The sequence below is a fragment of the Microtus pennsylvanicus genome, chromosome 3 (genome assembly GCF_037038515.1).
Source record: "Microtus pennsylvanicus isolate mMicPen1 chromosome 3, mMicPen1.hap1, whole genome shotgun sequence".
Lineage (NCBI taxonomy): Eukaryota > Metazoa > Chordata > Mammalia > Rodentia > Cricetidae > Microtus > Microtus pennsylvanicus.
This window is the reverse complement of record NC_134581.1, coordinates 87,519,875-87,543,662: the sequence shown is the minus strand read 5'-3', so window position 1 is coordinate 87,543,662 and position 23,788 is coordinate 87,519,875. Positions and strand designations below refer to the sequence as shown.

Sequence of the window (23,788 nt, the reverse complement as noted above, 5' to 3'; positions counted from 1 at the left end):
AGACTTTGCATAGCAATGGAAAGACCCTGAAATTAATTTTAAAAAGGCAAGTGATAGATTATCTTATGTAATTTTCCTTGTTTCTTTTTTTTTTTTTTTTTGGTTTTTCGAGACAGGGTTTCTCTGTGGTTTTGGAGCCTGTTCTGGAACTAGCTCTTGTAGACCAGGCTGGTCTCGAACTCACACAGATCCGCCTGCCTCTGCCTCCCGAGTACTGGGATTAAAGGCATGCGCCACCACCACCCGGCCCTTGTTTCTTTTAGAAGGAGGATCTCCTCTTTTTTTGAGCCCAGAATACTTGGTCCAGTGTTTGTGCTGAGCCTTGCCTCAGTTTTCTCCTGTCTAGACAGTCTGAGGGGAGGGATCTGGGGCTGCTGCATGGGGGCAAGGGCTGTGGTTTGTAGGCTTTGAGGGTGTTGGTAATGATTCTTCATGCCTTGTGCTTCCAGGCAGCGGGCCTATCCAGCTGTGGCAGTTCCTTCTGGAATTACTCACTGATAAGTCTTGTCAGTCTTTCATCAGCTGGACAGGAGACGGCTGGGAATTCAAGCTTTCTGACCCAGATGAGGTAAGGAATGAGTAACAGGGAATCCCGGACTGAGGAAGGGGGAGAGAAAACCCTGGGCTTTTTTGTGATCCTCTGGGCCTGCATTGCAAACCCAGCACTGCTGCTTCTCGCTGCCTGTGTGCCCTCGAAGGAATGATGCGGCCTGCACAAGCTTCAGTTCCATCTTTGACAGAACAAAGTCCATTTGCTTTCTGGGACAAACTGATATGCATGTAAATTTCTGGTGTCCTGTTGGCCCTTTGTCAGAAGAGGCACCTTCTGTGCCACACTCCCCTCCTGGTTGCTGGCTCTGGGGATGTGAGTGGCCTTGCAAGATGGATGCACTTCATGCTCTTTGCATCCTTTGTCCCAGAGTGCTTAGCAAATGGTCGATCTGTGCCTCACTCCATTCCAGTGCCAAAAATGTAGTGGCTCTGAGAGAGGAGATCTTTTTCTAGCACATATAAGAAGTTTGTACCCAGGCACAGAAAGGATGCATTTTGCTGGTGGATGCAGGGGTGGCCACTCTGGCCTTTCCTCCACAGCTTCCTGTCCAGTTTTGTGCTTTCAAATTAACGACACCTGCTTATAATGTGGGCAGAGGGATGTCTGTCCTTTGGCTGTTCTTTTTCCTTCCAAATTAAGTATTTTAACCCCCATCCCATAGGAGTTTAGAGCCACCATGTTTTCATGAGTTTAAATAATTAAATTGAGTCCAACACTTGTAAACTAGAACTTAGAAATTCTACGGCAGTAATGTGTATGGAATGGGGACAGCATTCTATTAAGAGGAATACGCTGGCTTAGAGAGACAGCACATAGTCTCCCTTATATTTAGAAGCTGAATTGCGGGGTCCCATAGAAGTAAAGAATAAAATAGTGATTATCAGAGCATGAGCAGGGGGAAAGGAAGCGGATGGAGGGACAGTGGCTACTGAAGCCAAGGATGCTGTTACAGGAAGAGGTAACTTAGAGCTACTGCAGTATTGAAGGGTGGCTACAGAACATTCATCAGCGATTTCAGAGTAGCTGATGGGGGTTCTTCTGAATGGTCCCCAGAAAGTAACAGTAAGTAGCTGAGGTTTAAAGACACGCCGTTTAACCTGATCTGATCATTGCACAATGCATAGCTGTATCAAAATGTGGCTTTGCACTATTCATATTTTGCTAAAATATTCTGAATTTCCATGGCCCCTTAGTGTACAGTTCCACATACAGTTACTGTGAACAATGCAAAATATTTTTAAGAAGGCAAGTGGGGTTCAGAGGGACTCACTCAGAGCTCCGGACACACACAAATTTCTGAGCATTTTATTTGGCCATCCTGAACCATGATAGAGGTGTAGAGGAATATTCACTGTATTCTGGGATTGCCTTACAAACTTTGAGCAACTTCCGTTTAATTCCATTTTATTTCAGGTGGCCAGGAGATGGGGAAAGAGGAAAAACAAACCCAAGATGAACTATGAGAAACTGAGCCGTGGCCTTCGCTACTATTATGACAAAAATATCATCCACAAGACGGCGGGTAAGCGCTATGTGTATCGCTTCGTCTGTGACCTGCAGAGCCTGCTGGGATACACCCCCGAGGAGCTGCACGCCATGCTGGACGTGAAGCCAGATGCTGACGAGTGATGGACACAGAAGGGACTAGGGGCACCCTGCTGAGACCTTTAAAAAAAAAAACAACTGCGTTGGCTGGACTCTTAATTTTTCGTTGTTATTCTATGTTTTATTTTCCAGAACTCATTTTTCACATTCAGGGGTGGGAGCTAAGGGAGCTGCAGCTGTATTCCATTGGCCATGGGTGAGGCTGGAGAGAGGAAGTGAAGACCTCTGGGGTGGGTGGGTCAAGAAGCTCCTGAGCAGACTTTCCAGGAGAGAGGAAAAGGTCTTCTCAGAAGTGTGATGGACCTGGCTTGCAGGAGGAAGAAACTAACGTGTCCAGTCATTAAAACAAGTCTAAGGAAAAAAAGTCCACCTTGACTTATGGATCTAAGAGCAGAAGGACATGGTCACATCAAGAGTAATGGGATCGATGAAAACCAATCAAATTGGAGGGTGGGATAAAAACATTGTCTTCAGGGGATTACTAAAAACAAGAATTATTAACCTTTCTACTTTTTGAAACAAAGATGGACTTCAGTGGAGGGGGTCCAAAACTGTTTTTTTTTTCGTGTTAAAGTTTATTTTATTAAATTTTGTGCCAGTATTTTTTTTTCTTAAAAAAAATTGTCTTAAGCTCTAAGGTGGTCTCAGTATTGCAGTATTGTGAGTTTGTTCTGATTTGCTGGCTGAGGATTCTGTCACAGTGAAAGGCAACAGTTTATATAGACCCCATTGGACAAGTCAAAGCTCTGCGCTGAGCTCGGAGACCCCAAACTCACCTGACTTACAGCTAAGGGAAATGAATGCCGATTCAGGAGCATGTGAATTCTACCTGCAGTTTGTGTCACATCTTCACGACCCTTTACTTGTCACTGAAAGGACTTGTCAGGCTTTGGGCTTAGAGTTAGTTAAGGGGCATTAAGTCTTTGCACTGAATGTATTTTGCAGCTCTGATTTGGGACCGTTATCAACATAGGAACACTGTTAAAGGTCTTGGAAAGGAAATCGAAGGAGGAAGAGTAACCTGGTTTTGGATTAGCTCTCTACCTGAAGCATAGATGACTGAGAATAAAAGCTGTTTGCCTGGGCATTACCCCTCAGGGCTTAAGTAGGCCATTCCAAATGAACACTCTATAATTTCTCCTCTATGTCTTATTTTCCTAGCACCCTACATTGTAGCCCTCTCCCGCCCCAACCTCATTGTTCAGTAGAGTGGAATGTAATGCTTTCTGATAGGCGAGTAAGTGTGATTTCAGATATCACGGCATGAATCAAAGAGTACAGACTTGCTAGGCCCAGAGGTCATGAAAATCCAGAGCGTATTTCAGAAGCATGTAACTTGGCCTCCTTTGGGAAGAGGCTTTCCTTTGAAGAATAGGAGCTTGTCAGGTAGGACTTCAGGTAAGGCTACACGCAGAGGAAGTGGTAGAGAGTTCTGGAACCCGGAGCTTGATGACCTGTTACCTTGGCAGAAGGCAAATGAAAGTCAGCTGCAGATCAGAAGAATGACTTAAGGTGGAAATGCAAGGGAAGGAGCTTGGTGAGGAGAATAAGGTGGTTCATGATCTTTAGATAAGCTTGTGGTTCCCTCAAAGCTTAAATACAAAGAGGTGATTGAGGCAGTCATCTTCCTGCCAGTTGGGAGGGGAGACCTGGAAAGAAGGTATTGGGGAGTAAAACAAAACAAGAAAATATGCTTGGTAACATTAGGATCCCTTCCACTGGATACTTGCCTGGTTAAGACAATGATAGTAGATGTCCATGGCAGAAAAGAAGGCAACTGAGATGGCCATCTCCATCCTTCTCCATCTCATTGCTTTTGGGGATTTCGCTAAGAAAATGAAAGTTGTAACTACCTTGTATCATCTTCATGAGATTTGATGACTCCCAGATTCTTTCGCAGACCCTGAATTACTAAGAGCATGACTCTTGTCCGTGGGTATTCTGTACTGATTGATTGCAGCATCCACACAAAGAGGTGAAGGCAAAACATCCCAGCTAGATATTTTAATCTTACAGATGCAGGTGCCTTAATGAAGCTCTCAAAATATTTAAGAGCTGCTCAGGGAGTATTAGGTGGGATCATTTGGATTACGTTGTTTTATATTATGTGATCTTTGTTGGGCACTGGCAGTGTGTGTGTGTGTGTGTGTGTGTGTGTGTGTGTGTGTGTGTGTGTATGCACTTGTGTAAAACTGCAACTGAAATAATACTGAATTTTCTACTTAAGTCTGTCTATGTTTCTCTAATGGTGAAAGAGTACAGCCAGGGCCAATATCATTGCTTGCTGTTTGCCACAGGGCTTTAAACAACCCCTTTCCCAAGTGATCCTCCTTCCCTATTCAGTTCATGCTGAGAACTCCCCTTCTGTGAGTCTAATGCCTGCAGTCCCTATGGCGGATGAGTGGAGAAAGTGCTCCCTTACGCTCTCAGCTCGCTGACTTGCCACGATGCCCTTTCTCCCTAGGTCCACCAGTTTCAGGATCTGTAGATAGTATATTAGTCAGACAGCTTTGTTGTCCATCTGGCCTGATGCTTTTTCTCCTTCTGTCCAGAGGCCAGAGACCATCCCAGGAAGAGTGGTGGGTGGTTTATATACACTGGAAATGGAGCAGCCTTGTTGCATTGATGCTCTTTAAAAACACGTTCACTTCAGAGGGAGGGGGAACAAATCTGATCGAGCCGGGCGACGCTCTTGTTTTCCCGGAGACGTGCTTTAACCTATGTGTGGCTTTTGCTTCAGAGTCCAGGAGAAGGGGGCTCTCTTCGTGGAGCTCTGGTTTTGTGGCCGTGGAGATTGGTGGAAGCATTTCTAGATCAGAGGCGCTCTTGCTCACTTTGGAGACCAGCACTCTGGGTTGTAAAGCATTAACCTTCGCGGTGAAATCACACCTCTCTCTTCCAGTCATGCTGTGCATGCTGCTTCCTCTGTTGGGGTCTATATAAATTTGTTGAACTCTTAACGAACATTCCAAAGACGTTTCAAGGAACCACAAATATATGTATACAAATACATATATGAAGTATATATGATAAAATGAAATTATCTCTATCAGGAATACTGCCTCAGTTATTGAATTTTTTTAAGAATACTTTTTTTTTTAAAGCTGAGAATTATTGGGGTAAAAAGATGTTATATTGTGTTTGACTATTTTCCAACTTGTATTTTCATATAATTTATATTTTTTAAATGCTGAAATTTAAAAGCAAGATTTAAAAAAAGGAAAAGCAGGTGCTTTTTAACAATCAGAACTGAGGTAGCTTAGAGATGTAGCGGTGTGAATGTCTTATATGTTTTTTTTTAAACAAATGCAAATAAAATTCTTATGGGGGAGTTTTTTGTTTGTTTCTTTTAGTAGCTGATGCTGGCACATCATTTTGCTGGAAAGTTTTTTATATACTGTAGCCTGATTTCATATTGTATTTTAAACTGTGTGAAATTAAAGAAACAAAGAAATTCATTCATAACGAGGTGGCTCTGGCTTGATTCTTTCCTGTCTACATCATGGGAAAATTAGGAGACAGTAATCAACCAGAGAAAAGCAGAGAAGAAATACAGTTGAGTTCCCCAGATCCGGCAGCTTGGGATCATTTTAGATAAAGATTGACTAATGAAAGGTTAGAGATATGGGGGCATGGTCTTAGAGTCCCAGTGATTACCTTTATTTCCTCTTTTTGTGGATGCGCCGTGCTTTGTCAAACCTCATTTCTGAAGGACTAAGAATCGTGTAAAGAAAAAATTGAATGATTCAGTAGGTAGCCATTGGAGTCTAGCTAGTTCCTTATATTTTATATAGACAGACAAAAAGTGTTTTGGTTCCTTCTGATTATAGCTGTGCTCTTTGGCAATATGGACTTATCATACCCATCTTTTCGGCCCTAACACTTCTACTGGGGCTGGGAATCAAGAACTATAATGTCTCTTAAAACCCCTCCAACCTATGGTATGAGTAGAATATGTACATCCAAGGGTTTGGAGAGGGGAATGTGTAGGGCCATATTCTCCATGCTGCTCTTTCTTGTTGAAACTGTAGAAGAGGTGGATGTTTTTAATTAACACCAGCGTTTGCAACATGAATCCAAACTCACAGCTGGAAAGAGAATTTTTGCTGAATTGTTCACAAAGAGAACTCTGTTTTTGGAAAATCTGTTTCTTCAGGCCTGGAACTTGAGGTTTGCTGAGCACATGTTAAAAACACGGACTGTGTGGTCTAGTGGTCAGGGAGCCCAGCTGGCCTGGAGAATGGCTTTGGTCTTGGAAGCCTGGTAAAGCTACCACCACTAATGGACAGATTTGGGGGCAGGGAGGTTAAGGTCCTCAGATTTTGTGCTTTTCAGCTGCAAACCTGGGCAAAAGCACTACTCCCAAGCCAACCTGAAGCCACATCTGAGATCTTCTGTCCCTGAATAAACAGTTCACAGAGAACAGATTCCAGCTTCAGTCAAGGCTTTGGGCAAAAAGTGTTCCAAGTTGACATTATTTCTCAGAGTATCTGACTACATGCTGACCATAGTCAACAGTATAAGGTACACATGAAGTCAGCCTAGTCCTTTCTCTCTACAACTAGGAGTCACATTTCCAATGGGGAATTTTCAGGCAATTGGACTTTGGTGTTCTCTTAATAACGCCAGTGAGACTCTGTACTGAAGCCGCTGTGGAAGGAAACGGCAGCAGGACAGCAGCCACTGCAGGATTGGGTGGGACGGGACCTGGTAAAGTGGAAGGAAATGGAGAAGTAGGAGTCACTTAAAAGGAGGTTGTGATACACAGATTTGACATGCTTTTAGAGGGGGGCAGGTAAGATGTGACAAGTGTTTTGAATCCTTCTTATCACGACACTATAGCAAATTACCAAAACAAAGCTCTGACCATGCTTCCTGAGTTGGTCAACTAGTACCCATTAGTTTGTTTTCTGTAGCTATAACAAAATAGGTGAGGTAAATAGTAGAGAGAAGCGTTTTCTTTAGATCATAGTTTTGGAAAGCAAAGTCCAAGATTAGCGGCTTTATGTATTTGACCTCTAGCGAGAACCTGATGGTAGGTGACATCATGTTGGAAGGGTGTGGGCAGAGAGACCTTACCTGATGGGAGGGGAAGTCACAGGCAACCAGGACCAGGTTTACTATTTTCACAATAACTCTCATGAGAGCTAACTTAATTCTTCAGGACCAGCATGAATCTCTTCAAAGGGCTGTGCCCTCCAGTCCTAACCACTCTCCACTAGATTCCATCTCTTAAAGGTTCTACCACCACACTGAGGATTAAACCTTTAGACCAGGAGTCTTTTGTATGACAGGCTCAAAACTATATCCAAACCATAGTAAGAGTTTCCAGCAGACTGAAGTATAACTGTTTTAACTTAAAAAGAGATTGTGATTTATGCTTTAAGCAAAATAAGCGATATTATATGAACTAGCGGTGACCCACAACATTCCATGACTGAGATGGTCCATTTGTTTTTCAAAGCATGGGACCTACTTGCACAGCCCAAGTGCATATCCTCCTGACGTAGATGGGAGCTCTGCATGGGCACTGAATAAGCTATCACCTTTGGATGAACGCGCCTCTCCTATTTCATCCCCAGTAGGCTAGCACCCTGCATCGACATGTTTGCCTCTTCCCAGTAGAGTGTGAATTTATGACGTCTATGTAGATAGCTATTCTCAGTCAGTGTTTATCTGACACGAAGCTTACTGAATTCAAAAACCTCTAGTGGAAGAGCGTATGAAAGGCCATCAGGGTACTCAGACAGCCACCTGACTTCCAAGCCCTTGTTCTTGCCATTATGCCATGTGTTTGCTGTCGAACTTGAAAGACTTCCTTGAGGACATAGGGTGACGGCTCGCCTTCTGTGGGAGCCATAGTCCTGCTACCAAGACGCACACTCCAACACTCCATCCTCTAACGATGGAAGGGGACAAAGTCTCTTTTCAGCCAGGATGCTTTTCAGCCTTCAGAATCCTCCCTCACCTCTCCCTTTCTGCAGAGTCCGCCCAGGAGGTGGTTTTGGATGTGGTCTGCTTGCACAGAGCCTCGTCTCTGTTTCAGGATGAGAGGAATCCTTGACTCACCTGGAAACCAGCCCCAGGACCAGCCCTAGCTACTTGGTGCCTGTCCCATTTTGGCTGAGCTTGCTGTTGGTTGCTGACCACCCAAAGGGATCCCTCCATGTTATAAGAGCCCACATGAGCAATGAATAACAGGATGAAAATACTTTCTTGGTGCCTGTTGTAACGAGACAGTCACTCCAGGGGTCTAATTACAGCACTTTAGGATCAATTGGTGAAAAACCACAAGGTTAAATTGGGAGTCACACCCATTAATTGAGAGCTCAGAACCCAGGTCAGAGGATAAAGTGGACCTGGTCTCTGACTTTGGGTCAATGCCATTTCCTGTTTTACTTCATATCCCAGTCCTCTCCTTTGTTTCCATTTTCCTGGCAAATACATCTGTCCTGGGAAAGGCACTCTTTTCAATGGCCTGGCGTATCTCTGTGTGCTGACGTCCAAAGTAATGATAGCACTGACCGACTGCCCACAGCAACAAGAGGAAATCTGCAATGGCCAGGTCTTGTGACATGATCCCCAGTTCCCAAAGCCTGCAGGGAGTTCGTGGACCTGTCTCTAATCTCTCATCGCTGTCGTCCAGGCTCTGATGCTCTCAGCCCCAGCTCTGTATTGGACTTTGATGTTGGTTGGCTCTGGTCACTCCCTGTGATATGGCATAGAGAGGCAAGGAAATTTTCAGCAGCCACTTGGGGTAATTACTAAGGTCACGAGATGGCCAGTGTCTCTTCTGGATCTCCTGCTCGACACTATCAGCTTGAGCCATTGGATCTGAGCCATGGCAGGCCGCTATAGGCTTTGTTTAGGCAAATGTGGATCTGCAGCTGGTTCTTTAGTTCCCAAGGTGTATCTGGAAATGACAAGAAAGCAGAGACACTTGAAGTGGCAGCAGACTTCAGAGGCCCTTAACACCGATGGTAACTATGGCTTCCTCTGAGACTGACTTGTTGAGGCAAGACTCCTCCACACTATGGAGGAGGGATGGTACTAGGGACTGTACTTTGGTGAAAATGATCCAGTGTTCATAAGTAGTGGTGGCTGGCTTCACAGGTCTCCGAGATAGGAAATTCAACACAGAGCTGGGGATGTAGCTTGGTCTGACAATGGGAAGAGAGGGAGGGAGGAAGAAAGGAAACAACACAGTTCAACCCCAAAGCAATTCCTAACAATGTCTGAGGTGAGAGCCCATCTTTCTTCCAAGCTGTCATTTCCATCAGTCTTGTTCTAACTTTCCTGACTTCCAGGGGAATAGAAGATTCATAAATACAGTGCACAATACACAAATAAAGAGGGTCTTTTAGTGGGGACATATGGACACACCTGTATATATTTTGAATACTAATGTATATGCATCTTAGATGGATAAGATGATAGACAATGACTGCTGTTGGAGTCATAGATATTTATGCAGGTATCTGCATTATAGCCAAGTTTTCAAGACACGGATGGATATCTGTGGCCTGGCGCCAAGGAATTTAAAGTAGATTTGTTTGTTTGTTTGTTTGGTTGGTTGGTTGTTTTAAATCATAGAGCACCGGAAAATTCAAGAGTGTCACCTGATGGTGGTGGTACATGTTCTTTGCTCTAGGAACCTGTGTGTATAGCTCCTTGAAATCCCACATCATAACTCTGACTGCAAATTCCAAATAGTCATCTCTTTGTTGCTGTAAGTGATGACCCGAAGCCTGAAGCCTAGCCAACAAGGACAAAATTAAAACCAAAGGCAACCATACAGTTTAGGAAATCTGGAATCATCCTGTGCCCATGCAACATCCTGGGTGGCTACTTCTTGCAGCTCCTTCTCTTCCATAGTTCTTTGCCAGGTCTCCTTGGTAAGCTCAACAATGGCTAAGCCATGTAGGTGTGTTCAGTTTTCTGACATTTTATCACAACCTTTTTCTCTGCAAAGCTCATGGTCAATCAAGTTACAAAAGAAAAATCAAATTACAAAAAAGAAAAAAAAATCCCCCCAAATCTTGGAATGTTTGAAACTAATGATTCTTGTAATGGGACACCTTCATAGTTATTCCTGGGAACATGTGGATCGTGAAACCCTCGTTAGACACTCACAGAGCAATGCTGGGTTGAGGAGCAGATGACCTTAAGCTGACATTGTATAATCTCTTCCATAAGACACAGAATTTGAGAGTGCAGAGAGGGCACATGACTTGTGTCCTCCCAACAATCACCCCATTAGTGACAGGACTGTACTAGAATGCAAACCCAATTTCCCTCACATCCCTGTTCTCACACTTGGTTGACTCTGATCCAAATTCCGGGTAATGCATCCTGGCTTATGCTCATCCCTAGAGGACTTAGTCTTGATAATTATTTGTATTAGTTTGGATGAATTCAATACTCTGCTAACTGCTGAGGTATGCCTAAGGAATGAGAAACGGAGAGAGGTGGACCTTGGGTGGAGGGAAGTCCATTTAGATCTCAGTGTTCAGAAAGTAAAATTGCGGGGCCTCTGAGATCTCGGTTCATGGGGCTGTCAGATGTTGCAGCCCAAAGCCATCCTTTGTAATAACACCGCAATGTATTCCTACAGTCAATACTTACTGATCATCTGCTCTGGGGCTGACATTGGCTTGTGCTTGGGGAGGCCGTAAGAAGAAAGTAAACAAGGCTTTATCATTTAGTCTGCTCTTTTGTAAATTAAAGGTTAGACACAAAGGGGGGACTTTCTCTCCAACGAGATTAACTTTGCAATTTGACACCAAGAAGAGGCACCTAAAGGGATTCATGGCCTGCATGGGTGAAGAAGGACCCAGGTAGGTGGGAGTAGAAGAGTTTTAAGTGGTGAGGAAACAGACAACCTGGAGAGAACCCGAAGTTGGAAGGACTGAGCAGATGCGGTGTAGACAAAAGTATGAGCTCAGAAGAGATGGGCAGGTGCTGATCCCATGTGATGGGCCTGGTGACGCACATGACAGTCTTGACTCTCTTTCTGCTACCTTAGCCACAGTCCTGCTTTGTGCTTAGAAAAGTCACTTGACTCTAAATGGCAGGTCGGAGGGGACAGGCTAGAGGAGGGAGGTGGGCACACTAGAAAGCTACTGAGGTGGTGGCGATGGATTGGTGTGGAGGTGGTGAGCACTGTGGTCGAACCCTGACCAGGAGAAGCATGTAAAGGTGGCAGTGTCAGCCCCCCACTTGGTTCCCAATATCATCAGGATAAGGATTTGAGATCTGGAAAGAACATTAGGGGTAAAGACTAATTCAAAGAAATTGGGAGCTAAAAGTTTAGGAGACTTTAGTCATATTGCTTACTGGTTACTGGCCAAAGAGCTGGTTCCAAAATCATTCCGTGGATTTAAGAAAGGTGGGAAACTTATTCAATTGTACCCAGCAGGGAACCAATTTCCTTCTTTCCTCCTCTCAGAGCAGGCTGTTTCTTCTTCCAAGGGCACTACCACCCTGACTAAGCCTGGTGCCTCCTCCACCCAGGCTGTCATTGGAAGAACAGGACAAGGTTGGTAGTCACTTCTCAGCTTCCGTTTCTGCTCCCCCAGCCACACAGACAGCTGCCCGGCCATGCTTGGCAAGCGAACCCAAACACTTTCCCAGAATCCTACTGGGCTCTCTGGCCAGTGCTGAGACCAGGTCATGTGTCCTTGAGTTCCCGCCAAAACTGGGCATGTGTCATCTCTGTACTTAACTCTCACAGCCCTTCCTCTGGGCTAACAGCCTCCTGCTGTTAGGGACTCTGTAATATCCTCATCCCTGGTCATTTCTCTTCTGTCTCTTGAGTCCGTTCCATTTATTCTCCATCTTGCCTTTTCCCTCTTGTGTCTTACACCCTGCACGTCTAGAGAGAACTTGAGAAGTGTGTGTGTGTGGGGGGGGAGACAGTCAGATTGAAGGTTAGGTACTCTGAAGGTGGACTGCTTGGTTTTAAATCCAGGCCATGCCTTTTGTGAGCTGTGTGACAAGACAGCAGCTTATGTTCTTTGTGCCTCCATTCTTCTTTTCTGAAACAGGAATAATGATAATGACCTCCAAGGCGTGATGTGGTGGTTGCCAGCTGGTCTGTGTTGGCTCTGGACGGTGGAGTGAGAGTTATCTACAAGGAAGTGGGTCAGTGTATCAGAAGCTTTGCCTGAGAAGTCTTTACTCCCTTTGGGGAGCCATGCTTTCCCTGAACTCATGAGATGTGGACTCTAGAAGGGCTCCCTATAGAGAGAGGAGGCGCTGACCTCCTCCTTCCAGCCCTTGGCCATGGCTACAGGCACCCACACCTTCAGCAGGTCACCACAGCTGCAGGTGGGCAGAGTAGCTCCCAACACCGAGCCTGCCAACTCTGGGACTCAGCATTTTCCACTACTTTCCGCTGCTACTCTCTCCTCTGTTTTCTTCTGGAGGCTCCCCCGCCCAGCCAGGCCTTCTGAATTATGTCCAACAGCAACGTTGGGCAGCCCAAAGTGCTCTCCCACTATGGCACAGGGCTCCAAGGTCTCTGTTGGCTTTCTGCTGTTGGCAGGCAGAGGGAAGGGGGCGGCTGGCCCACTTAGAAGGCTCACACACAAAGTACCATTGTATGGCGTTGGGCTGTGGGAGACAAATGAAAGGGATTTCAAAATCAACGGCAAGTTATTTTTATCTGCGGAAGGGCTGAAATGCCTTTCTTTTACATCTTGGAAAACAAACCGTAAGGGCTTATTGTGCTCCGGGGAGTGTTTTCATTTATCCTGGTACTTAAGAATTTAGGAGGGCGGCCTCAGAAAGACCAGGACTCAAAAGGATTACAGCTCCGAGACCCAGGCTGGGGACCTAGAGAGACAGCACAGTCCCTTATGGTGCGGTCTGGATCTGTCAAGTCTTGCTTCTTGCCCAGGACTGAGAGCACAGAAGGGTTGGTGGGGGGTAGGTGGGTACTGTACTGTTCTCTTCACCTGCCTGCCCACTGTCCCTCCACATCTTTGCTGGACTGTTCTTCTCATCTTACCCATGGTACTCTGTGTCCAAACAAGGCCTCTTTGGGGGAATAACAGCCCTTCTGCAGGCCAGGGGTCACTCCAACCATCATGGAGGAAACCAGTAGAACCTCTATTTAAATTCTTTTTAATGTAACACTAGAAAAGACCCTTTCTTTACTCATATTGAAAATACATATCACTTCTCCCTTAGTCTGGCTTTCTGGGTCATTTGCATATATACAAAGTATCCTGAGGGACAGTGGGAATCTTGAGTGTGTGGGTGGGAGGCCTACACTGGTGCTCTTGTTTCTCTTTTCAGCATGTTACAGTGATCTTAGGTTTCTATAGGTACAATGAGTAGGTCTACCAGCCAGATGAGATAACTTTACCCAGATAATCTTCAGGAAATGGACACATAACTTTCATGTCTCAGCAAGGAAAACATACAGTGTAGACACTGCATACAATTCAAACACAACAAGATGAGGAAAGCAGTGCTTTTCTGCTCCTGAAACAAATTGTTATTAATGTATTATAAGTAAATTATCAATGACTTAATCACATTGACAAGATTTAGCCCCAAACCTCTCCAAATTGTCAGAGCTTTCCTGTATGTGACTTGTGGTTGCCTCAGTCAGTGTTTTATTGTTGTGAAGAGATACCTGACCACAGCAACTCTTATAAAGGAAAACATTTAACTGGAGCTTGCTTACATTTCAGAGGCTTAACCCATTATCATCGTGGCAGGGAGCATGGTAGCACACAGGCAGACGTGCTGCTGGAGAAGTGACTGAGAGTTTTACATCTCAGGCACCAAGAAGAGCAAGACCCTGGATTGGGCTTTCAAAACCCCAAAGTGACAGGCTTCTTCCAACAAGGCCACACCTCTTAATCCCTCTAAAATAGTGTCACTTTCCAATGGTCAAACATTCAAATATATGAGCCTCTGGGGGGCCATTCTTATTCAAACCACCACAATATCCATTATCATTACTGATAATTGATGCTTCAGCGAGTGTGTTGGTAATGCTATCTGTCATTGATTGATACATGTAAATGATAAATAAATAGTAATATATGTGCATTGGAGATGACTCTTAAGGAGATTTGCCAAAGAAAAAGAACTATTGTCAGAGACCTCTGGAGATGACTGTTGAGGTGATCAATCTTGATTGCTAACCTGACTGGGTTGACAGATGCCTAGAAGATTAATAAGCACAGCTCTTGTTGAGTCTGCCGAGGGTGGTGGGCTGAGGGTGGGCATCAGATCACTCTCAATGTGGTTGCTAACATCCCATAGGCCAGGGGCTCCTGGTGGGATAAAAGGCGATAAAGAAGGAAGCCTAGAGCACAGAAGCATACCCCCTCACACATACACACTTTCTCTCCCTCCCTCTCTACTAGTTGCTGGTCTCTTCTGCCATGCTCACCCACCCTGGCAGGCTGAAAGCTCAGAAACCATGAGCCCAAATCAGTCTTACCTCCCACACACGGTTTTGCCAAACTATTTTGTCATAGCAATGGAAAGCAATTACAATTGTTGTGAAAAATATTTGAATATTTGTTGGTGACCCTGAAGATGTCTGGCTTTGCTGGTGACAGCCCACCACCTTCAAACATGAAGAGAACACTGGGGACAGCCCACCACCTTCAACCACGAAGAGATCACTGGGGACAGCCCACCACCTTCAACCACGAAGAGATCACTGGGAAAAGCCCATCACCTTCAACCACGAAAAGATCAGAGCTCAATTCCTACTCTTCTGCTCAAATAGAATCTACACACTCAGTTTAATAGGTGTATCTCGAGAGGCTATCTAACTTCTGGGGCCTCACCTTCCCCAACAGGACAATGACACACAGAACTCACAGGCTTGTCAAGGAGGATGAGAAGCCTCTGTGGAGATTCTGGGAAATATCATGTGCTTGAGATGAGAGGGCATTTCCGACAAAACCCAGCTATGACTCTGAGGCTGAGCAATGTGAGCCCGTGCTGATTCATGGCATTGATAGGCTGTTCTTGGCCCTACAATGAACGGTGATGTTTGTGTGTGTTTGGGGGGGGGGCAGTGCATGTGTGTGCACACATGCAAAAAAAAATATTGAGACTGGAGACTTCCTAACATGTTTGCAATAAATGGTTACTCCCTTGTTTCAGTTCAGAGCCCAGTCAGGCAGCCTTCCTTTCCCCCTCCTTCCCTTCTCTTCTCCCCTTCCACTTCCTTTTGCTTTCTCTTCTCTTTTCCTCTCTCCCCTTTCATCACTCTCCCTTCTTTTCTACTCCCCTTTCCCTTCCGCCTCTCTTTCTTTTTAAAAAGAGAAAGGCATTATGTGTATGGGGTTGGGGTCAAGCAAGAGTAGATGCGATTTCTTCCGATTTTTTCCCCTGCTTTTCACTCCACACAGTGATACAAGTTGAGGACAATGGCACCATCTAAGCCCAAGAAACAGAACCTCCATTCCCACCATCTCTTGTGCGCATTGTTGCTCAAGCAAAGATTTATGTTAGCTGATGAAAGTCAAACACTCACTGAGAGGACCAGCTTGCACACAGAAGGGTGGGGTAAGCTAAGCTAGGGTAGGGTGGGGTGGAAATTTACTCACCCAACCCTTCATTTTAAACAGAACCTTAGGCTGAAGCCTTAACCTTAGTGCCATCCTCCCCTTTCGGTGGCCCTGGGCTTTCCCTTTGGGCTCCAGAGAAACTTTCCAAGGGACGGGATAATGAATGTTTCACTTTCGGTTCTCCACTGGGTGAGGCAAGGGAAGGAAAGGGGGGCTGAGGCCGCTTGAGGAGCGTGCTGTGGGCTTAGAGACAGTTTGTCCACACCTAAGCAGCCTCCAGCAAAGGCGCCTGTGAAGAGTTGTGGCTAGAGGAGATGATCTGAATGCACTGCAGGGAAACAGTTCTGGCCCGTTGCTCTCTGCATGACCTCACTGCTGCGTTCTCCATGGTCTATACCAGACAGGTGACCAACCTGTGAGTCAGGCTTTCCGGAACTGGAGTTGCTGATAGAGGGAAGACAGACGCTAGCTAGCTCCATTCTGTAACCTGACAGCCTTGACCCTGGCCTCCCAGGTTGTTCCCGTTTGAGGACAAAGTAGCCCTTGTTTTTTATAACCTACCTCCCGGGCATAAGCAAGCAGTAGCACATTCCTTCCTCTCCCTACGGTCCCCACTCAGGATCTTTTCATTTGATCTGAGCCACGCTTCTTGTCTCATATAAGATTTCCCTGAGGCTCAGATGAATTCTGTGTGGTGCGCGGCATGGGCATTAGGATCATTTGCTGTGCTGCTCAAAGAGTCCAGTATCTAGTTTAATAATACAGGACGGCGGTGTTTCTGCCATCCTGACAAGCATTCTTCACCTTCCAAGTTAAAACAACAACAACAACAACCATAAAACTCCCGTCTTGGGTGATTAGAAAGCTGCAGACCTAAGACCAACCCGGGCAAGTTTGGGCACATAGTGCCTGCCATTTTCATCTTACAAATGAGGAGGTAAATCTTAACTTCAGGATCATGGACTATTAGTCCTGTCTCTTGCATTCACTCTACAAGGTAGAGCACCCCAAAGTACTTTTCATTAAATACATGTGTGATTAAGAAAAGAGTTGCTGCAATTTGGATCATAGGTATTTCTCAAAAGTCCACATTCCCATATTGCACTACTGGGAGGTGGTAAAACCTCCAAGAGGTGGTTCCCTGTGGGGAATCTCTAGGCCACTGGGATAGACTTCCAACAGAGATTGTGGGGCCATGGTTTCCACCTTGCTTGCCAGCAAAAATGTGAGGTTTTGCTTTCCCATGCTTTCTACCAAGATAAGGTCTCTCTACCATCAAAGAGACCTAAAAGCAACAGGTCTGCCAGCTTGATGTGTTTTGACAAATAGGTTTGTTTAAGGTACACTCCAGAAAGTCCCCATATCCAGCTCCTACAGTCTGGCAGTATCGTGAGTGCTGCTGTTCCCAAAGGTTAGTTTTGCCCGTGCGTGAACTGCGTAAGTCACACATCACTGGAGAAAGGGTGGAAAAAGTTCTGCATCAGTAATGGAGTCAAATTAGCCCCCAACCAGTGCTGTTCAATTCCTGCTTTATTGGCTCTAAAGCAGGATCCAGAAAAGTCACACTATCCCCGAGTAATTTCGAGTCTATTTTTAGGAATGTGAAAATATCCAGAAAGTCTACATTGTGTGACATCTAATAAAGAATTACCAGGCATATAGAGAAGCAGGAAAATGTGAATCATAGTGGAGAAAAAAATAATCAGTTGCCCAAAAGTTTCTGAGAAATGCCCCCAGACGAAGCATTAGCAATAAAGGCGTTGAAACAGTAACATCACGTGGTTAAGGAGCCAGGGAAAGACTGAATGTGTGAGGAGCATAAAGAATCTAAGCAAAAACTCCAGAGGAGAGAGCTATTGTCTACGAGATGAAGAGCACTAGGTCGGATTGATGACAGGCTCTGCACTGGAAAACCTGAGTGGATTTGCAGATGTAGCAGCAGAAACTGCCCCGGATAACGCGCATGGAGAAGAGGGCCTGCAAAGCAAGACAAGAAATGTGGGGTCTTGGGTCTGCGGGACAAGTTTTGAAGCGTCTGGAGATATGAAATTAACGTTTGGAAAATAGTGGGGAGGTGACTGAAAAACATCTGAAGAATTGCTAATGGCTGCAATTATTCCAAATTTGTTTAAAATTGTCAACCCCCAGATGCAATAAATCGAGAGCATGAGGAACATGAAATAATTATACCAAGAAGCCCTGAAATCAAAGTTCTCAAAACCCAGACTGAAACCCAGCTCTTTCAAGTAGCCAGAGGGAGGCCAGCAAGATGGCTCAGTGGACTAGGGTGTTTCCTCTCAAGACAAGTGAGTTGAGTTTGAGTCCCAGAGCTCATATGGTAGAAGGAAAGAAAAAGGTGCTATACACTGTCCTCTGATACCGCAGAGACACGGGAACACTCGTATGCTGTCTCCCACTCCCTAAAATAAATAAATGGGATATAAAAAAAATCCAGAGGCGCCAATGAGATGGTTCAGATTGGAGCAGTTCTAACTCTGTGGGTCGTGATTATCGGGAAAACACATATGTCCTATGGTCTTAGGAACTGAGACACCACTCATTACAGTCATGAAGTGGCAATGAAAAGAATTTTATGGTTGGGAGTCACCATAGCCTGAAGAACTGTATTAAAGGGTCACAGCTCTAGAAAGGTTGAGAACCATTGACTCAGAGGGTAAAGGCACCTGCGGTATAATCTTGACAGCCTAAGTCTGATCTCAGGATCCACATAAGAGTGGAGAAAACCAACCTCACAAGGTAAAACTCTGAACTCCACATGTGCACGAAGGCACACATACATGAGCACACACACATCCAGAGAAGAAGGTAATCCTAAACAGAGGGCTTCCCACCAGAAACAGGTCTCCAGGAAAACAGGGTACAGTAATAATGACAAAAATTCAATCTGGAGTTCTGTATCTCGTGAAAACATCTTTCAAAGAAAAAGGGTTCCTTCGGGTGGCATTTATTGGGGATCTCAGTGTTGGCAGACAGGCGCAATAGGAAATGGTAAAGGCCGCCCTTTAGCCAAAGAACCACAGCAGAGGGAAATAAGGATGTGCATGATGTAATTAAGAGTCTTGGAAACAGTGATTGTGGAAGCAAACAGTTTTCTTTTCATTTAAATCCCCTTAAAAGACAACTGAGCGCTTAGAGCAAACAGGAGAGCAGGTACGGTCGACTGATTACACAGGCGGAATAAAGTGCATGGTAGCAGCGGGTACAAAGTTCAAGTGCCAGGGACGGACGCAGGCCATTGCCGGATTCGATAGCATGTGCAAGTGGGCTGTTTTTATGAAATCTGTGATTGAAAAGGAAACACAAAGGGACAGGATGGGGAGCAAATAACAGATGGGACAAATAGAAGGCATTTAGAGACCAGCTTATACAGGACTACATTAAACCCAAGTGAGTTCAACTCATCAAATCCAAGTGAGTTATATTACATCGCTTAAACATAAAGCCTCAATAGCAAGATGGCTTAGTGGATAAAACGCTTGCAAGATGAGCCTCACAACCCAAGTTCAATCCCTTGAACCCATGTACAGGTGGCAGGAGAGCAATGACACCCCAAGGCTGTCCTCTGACCTCCACAGTTGTGTCATAGCTAGGGTGGTTACCATACCACCCTCTCATGGTAACACCATAATAATAAATAAAAATTGAAAAGGCCACGAAGGAGATAAGGGTGATGAGGAGGCCCGAGGAAGCTTTTGCAGTGGATTACGTGTTTGCTTTGATGGCAGGGATGGGTTGGCCTATAGGTTCATAAGAGCTGGTTCAATTATGCATTTCACATGTGTGTAGCCGAGTGTACCTTATCTGAACCCTCGGGACAGTTCCTTTGTCATGTTTCCAGTGGCGGCGAGCTCAAATGATCGCTGTCCCGTGCTAACAAGGTCAAGACCCTGAGCCTGACTCACTGCTAGGCCACAAACTTCTCTATTTCCAGCAGCAACCAAATACAACCCTATTTTCATGAATTTTGAGGTCGTGGAATTAGAATGTGAATGGCCAGGAAACCCGTAACCACTACAAGGAAAAAGTAGTTTCTCAAAGTAAACAGTTTACAGACAGTGGATCTTAGCTGATCCTTGCTTTACATTGGAGAGCACGATTTTCCCCACCTTGTTTAGAAAATGGTTTCTCAACAATCCTACTTAATTCTGAACTTCACTTTGTCCTCCACTGGTCTAGACTTACTGGTGACATCTGAAGAGTAAGAAACAAAGTCGCTGTCATGCAAGCAAGCAGTCCCGTCTCTGTGCCATTTTTACATCTAACCAGCTCCTTCTTCCTTTGCTGCTTTTAAATAAAAATCAAAGCATTGCACTGAAGTATAATTAACATGCAATAAACGGTACAAATTGCAATTACCCTTTGATAGGGTCTGACACAATGTATACTGTGAAACAATATATTATATATGCACTGTATTAAAGCTAAGGAATACATCCACAACCCACAGTTGGCTCAAACCCTATGTAATTAGCCACTTCCTACCCCGTGCCCCAGATTCCCCCAGCACCTGTCATCAGCAGCTTCTGATGGCAGGATCTCTTTGAACACTCTATTGAATTGTATAAATTAATTGTGCACCTCATAGTCTTCTGTTTGCAGTTTCCCTTCGAGTAATGCTTTGAGATCACTCGTGTTAGAACTACACTTGCTATCCTATCTACAATCTGCCCTTTTAATTGATAAGACGTATTCCATTGTGGGGCTACATGGCAATTATTTATATGTTTATTTATTTTATGTGTGAGTGTGGTTTATGTGCATGTGTATATGCAGGTATGTGCACCCGTGCACAAGTGTGCAGAGTCCAGAGGGGGACACTGACTGCCCTGTTCTACCCCTCTACCTTACTCCTTTGAGCCTGGAGCTAGGCTGGCAGGCAGCAAGCTTCAGTGATCTTCCTGTCTCCAGCCCCCAACAGCACTTGGATTACAATGGAGGTTTTTTTTTTTCTTTGTGTCCTGGGGATTTGAATTCAGATCCTCAGGCATGAGCAGCAAGCCATCTTTGCCTCTTTACTAAGTCTTACCACAATGTTTAAATCCATAAGCTTTGTGGGTTATTTCTAATTTGCGTCAACATTACTTTTCATTACAAATGAAGGCTGCTTTCAACATTCACAAAAATGCCTTTACAAACCTGTGTGTCTGTTTCCCTTTGACTTAACACATAGGAATAAAATGCCTAGGAAGTGAGGGAGAGGGATGCTCAGCTTTTGTTTTCACATTGTATTTTCATTTTTTGGAATACTTTTAAATTTTAGAGAAAAGCTGAAAGATGGTACTGATAGCCCACACATGTTCTTCCTTCTACAGCAGTCATTACTATCTTAGGAAGTGTTTTACAATTAATGAACCGGTACTGATGCGTTCTGAGGACCTCAGATGTTTTGCTCCCGCTGCATTTTTACTCAAATTCCTTTTTGTTTCGGGTTCCTAGCTAGGTCATTTAGGTCATGCCTGCTTTTCTAGCTTCTTGTAGCTGTGATGATTGCTTAGGTTTTCTCCACTTAAGTTCTTACAGATTTATTTGCGTGTGAGAGAGTGTGTGTGCATGTGTGTGTGTGCATGTGTGCGTGTGTGTATGTGTGTATGTATGTGTGTGTGTGTGCATGTGTGCGTGTGTGTATGTGTGTATGTATGTGTGTGTGTGTGTGCCACAATGGGTGAATAGGGCTCAAAGGACAATTTGGAGCAGTTGGTTCTCTTCTGCTGTCCCTATGGATCTTGGGTATCGAACTTAAGCTGTCAGACTTGGCTGCAAGCACTTTTGCCCGTGGAACCAGCTGGTTTTCTTGTTTTTGATGACAGTGATTCTTTCGAGGGGCATCATTTGCCTAGCTTGTAGGGTATTTCTCTATATGATATTTTTGTCATAAACACATTAGATTATATACTATTGGGAGGGGGCATCTGTTTTTTAAGAGGCCTTATGCACTTTTCTGTGGAAAGTCTAGGCTGCCTTGTGGTCATCAGTGTTTGAGACCTCCAGTTGTCTCTTCTCATTGCCCACACTGATAAGACCTTTCATTTAGACATCCAGTGAGTATGAGGAGATAGCCCTGTGGGTTTAAGTTGAATTTCCATAATGACTAATACTAGCTGACACTTCTTTCGAAATTGATTGCAGATTTGTAAGTCTTCTTCTGTCTGCTATGGTTAGGATGAGTGTCCTCAAAAGATCCCCATATTAAACGCTTGGTACCCAGGAGGCCATGGAACTCTTGGGAGGCGGAGCTTGTGAGAGCCCTCTGGAGGCAGGCATGCCATCAAAGAGTGCGATGCTTTCCCCAGTCCTCTTTCACCCCATTCAGCTTCCTGACTTAGAAATGGCTCCATCCCAGGCTCCTACTAGGAGGCACTGCCTCACAAGATGACCTAAGCAGTGGGATTGCCTAATCTTGGACTCACACAACCATGAGCTAAACAAATCTTTTCTCTTCACATGTTAAATGCTTTAGGAATTTCATTGTAGTAACACAAGGCTGACTAACACAGGGCCGGAGCCTCCCGCTACTTTCTTAGCATGTTCGTCTTCCTCTTGTTTTAAAGTCCTTGAAGTATTTTGAACAAAAAAAGTAGATGGGGAGGGGAGAGGAAGCGGGGGAGTAGCAGAGGAAAATGTATAATAAAATAAATAAAATAAAATAAAACCAATAAAAAAGTTAAAAAGTAAAAGAGTTGATTTGTTGTTGTTTGAGTTTTTGTTTGATAATTTTGGTCAAATATATGAGCTTGAATATATTATTTACTGTCTGAACTGAATTCTCTCTCTGTCTCTCTCTCTGTCTGTATCTCTCTCTGTCTCTGTCTCTCTGTCTCTCTGTCTCTCTCTGTCTCTATCTCTCTCTGTCTCTCTCTGTCTCTCTGTCACACACACACACACACACACACACACACACACACACACACACACACACCAGTTTCACTGTTCTAGCCCAGGGTGGCCTTACAATTGTAATCCTCTGATCTCAAATGGGAACTGCAGGCAAACTGCACCAGGCTACTTTACATTTCCACAATGCTATCTTGACAAAAATCGATCTTTTCAACTACTTTTTCTTCTTACGTGGCTTAGGTTTTGGGGATTGTGTCAAAAATCATCCCTAACCCAAAGCTCTTGCCTGAAGTTTACTAACATAAATTTGGTACTGTTAGATTTTTCCATTCAGTTCCGTGTCTTGCCTGAGGTTGGGCAAACTTAACTCTTTACAGAGTTATGCCCCATAGTTGTACTCTTACTTGTTGGAAAGGATCCCCCACAATATTATTTTAGCATACTTGTCCAGTCACAGTTGGGAAAACATGGGTCTCTTTCTGAATCCTCACTTTTACTCCAATCAATTCATCTCCACGACCCTCTCATTGACTTGTCACCTGCCCCAAAGCACACTGTTCTCATTGTCTTCAAGTGTGCCTTGCAATTAGACAGGATGAGCCTTGCCTTTCTGTGCACTGCTTCTTTTTAAAATAAAAAAAATTGCTTGTTCCTTTTGATTTATACTAACTTTAGAATGTGTATGAATTTTGAAAGAACTTGGTGGGCTTTCGATGAACTTTGCATTGGATCTGCAGATGAATGTGGACTATTTGGTCTTTCTACCCACAAGCGTGGTTTACCCCACCATTTATTCTTCTCTTTGAATTTTTCTGGGAAATATTTTACTCTTTTCAGTGGAGAATTTCTAGGCATTTTGCTACATTTATTATTATGAACTTTATATTTTGTGACAACACTATATGTATAAATTTGGATCATTTTGCTTTTTATTCACAGATAGCATGTAAGCATAAAGTTAATTTAATTTAATTTTTTAAAAAAACTATTTACTTATTTATTTATTTAAAAATTTCTGCCTCTTTCCCACCTCCCATTTCCCTCCCCCTTCCCCCCCCTCCCTCTCCCTAATCCCCTCCCCCTCCCTCTCCAGTCCAAAAAGCAGTCAGGGTTCCCTGCCCTGTGGGAAGTCCAAGGTCCTCCCCCCTCCATCCAGGTCTAGGAAGGTGAGCATCCAAACAGGCTAGGCTCCCACAAAGCCAGTACATGCAGTAGGATCAAAACCCAG

General features: G+C 44.5%; 1 protein-coding gene across 3 annotated transcripts in view; it reads left to right on the top strand.

Annotated features, from left to right (window-relative positions):
* Nucleotides 1–5,623, top strand: part of Ets1 (ETS proto-oncogene 1, transcription factor) — a 122,853-nt gene extending 117,230 nt beyond the window's left edge. For all 3 annotated transcript variants that reach the window (XM_075966418.1, XM_075966420.1, XM_075966419.1), the window contains 2 exons: nt 450–568; nt 1,967–5,623. In XM_075966418.1, the coding sequence (XP_075822533.1) occupies nt 450–568; nt 1,967–2,182 (335 nt within the window). In that variant the 3' untranslated portion in view covers nt 2,183–5,623. The remainder of the gene's footprint in view (nt 1–449; nt 569–1,966) is intronic.
* The last annotated feature ends 18,165 nt before the right edge of the window (nt 5,624–23,788 follow it).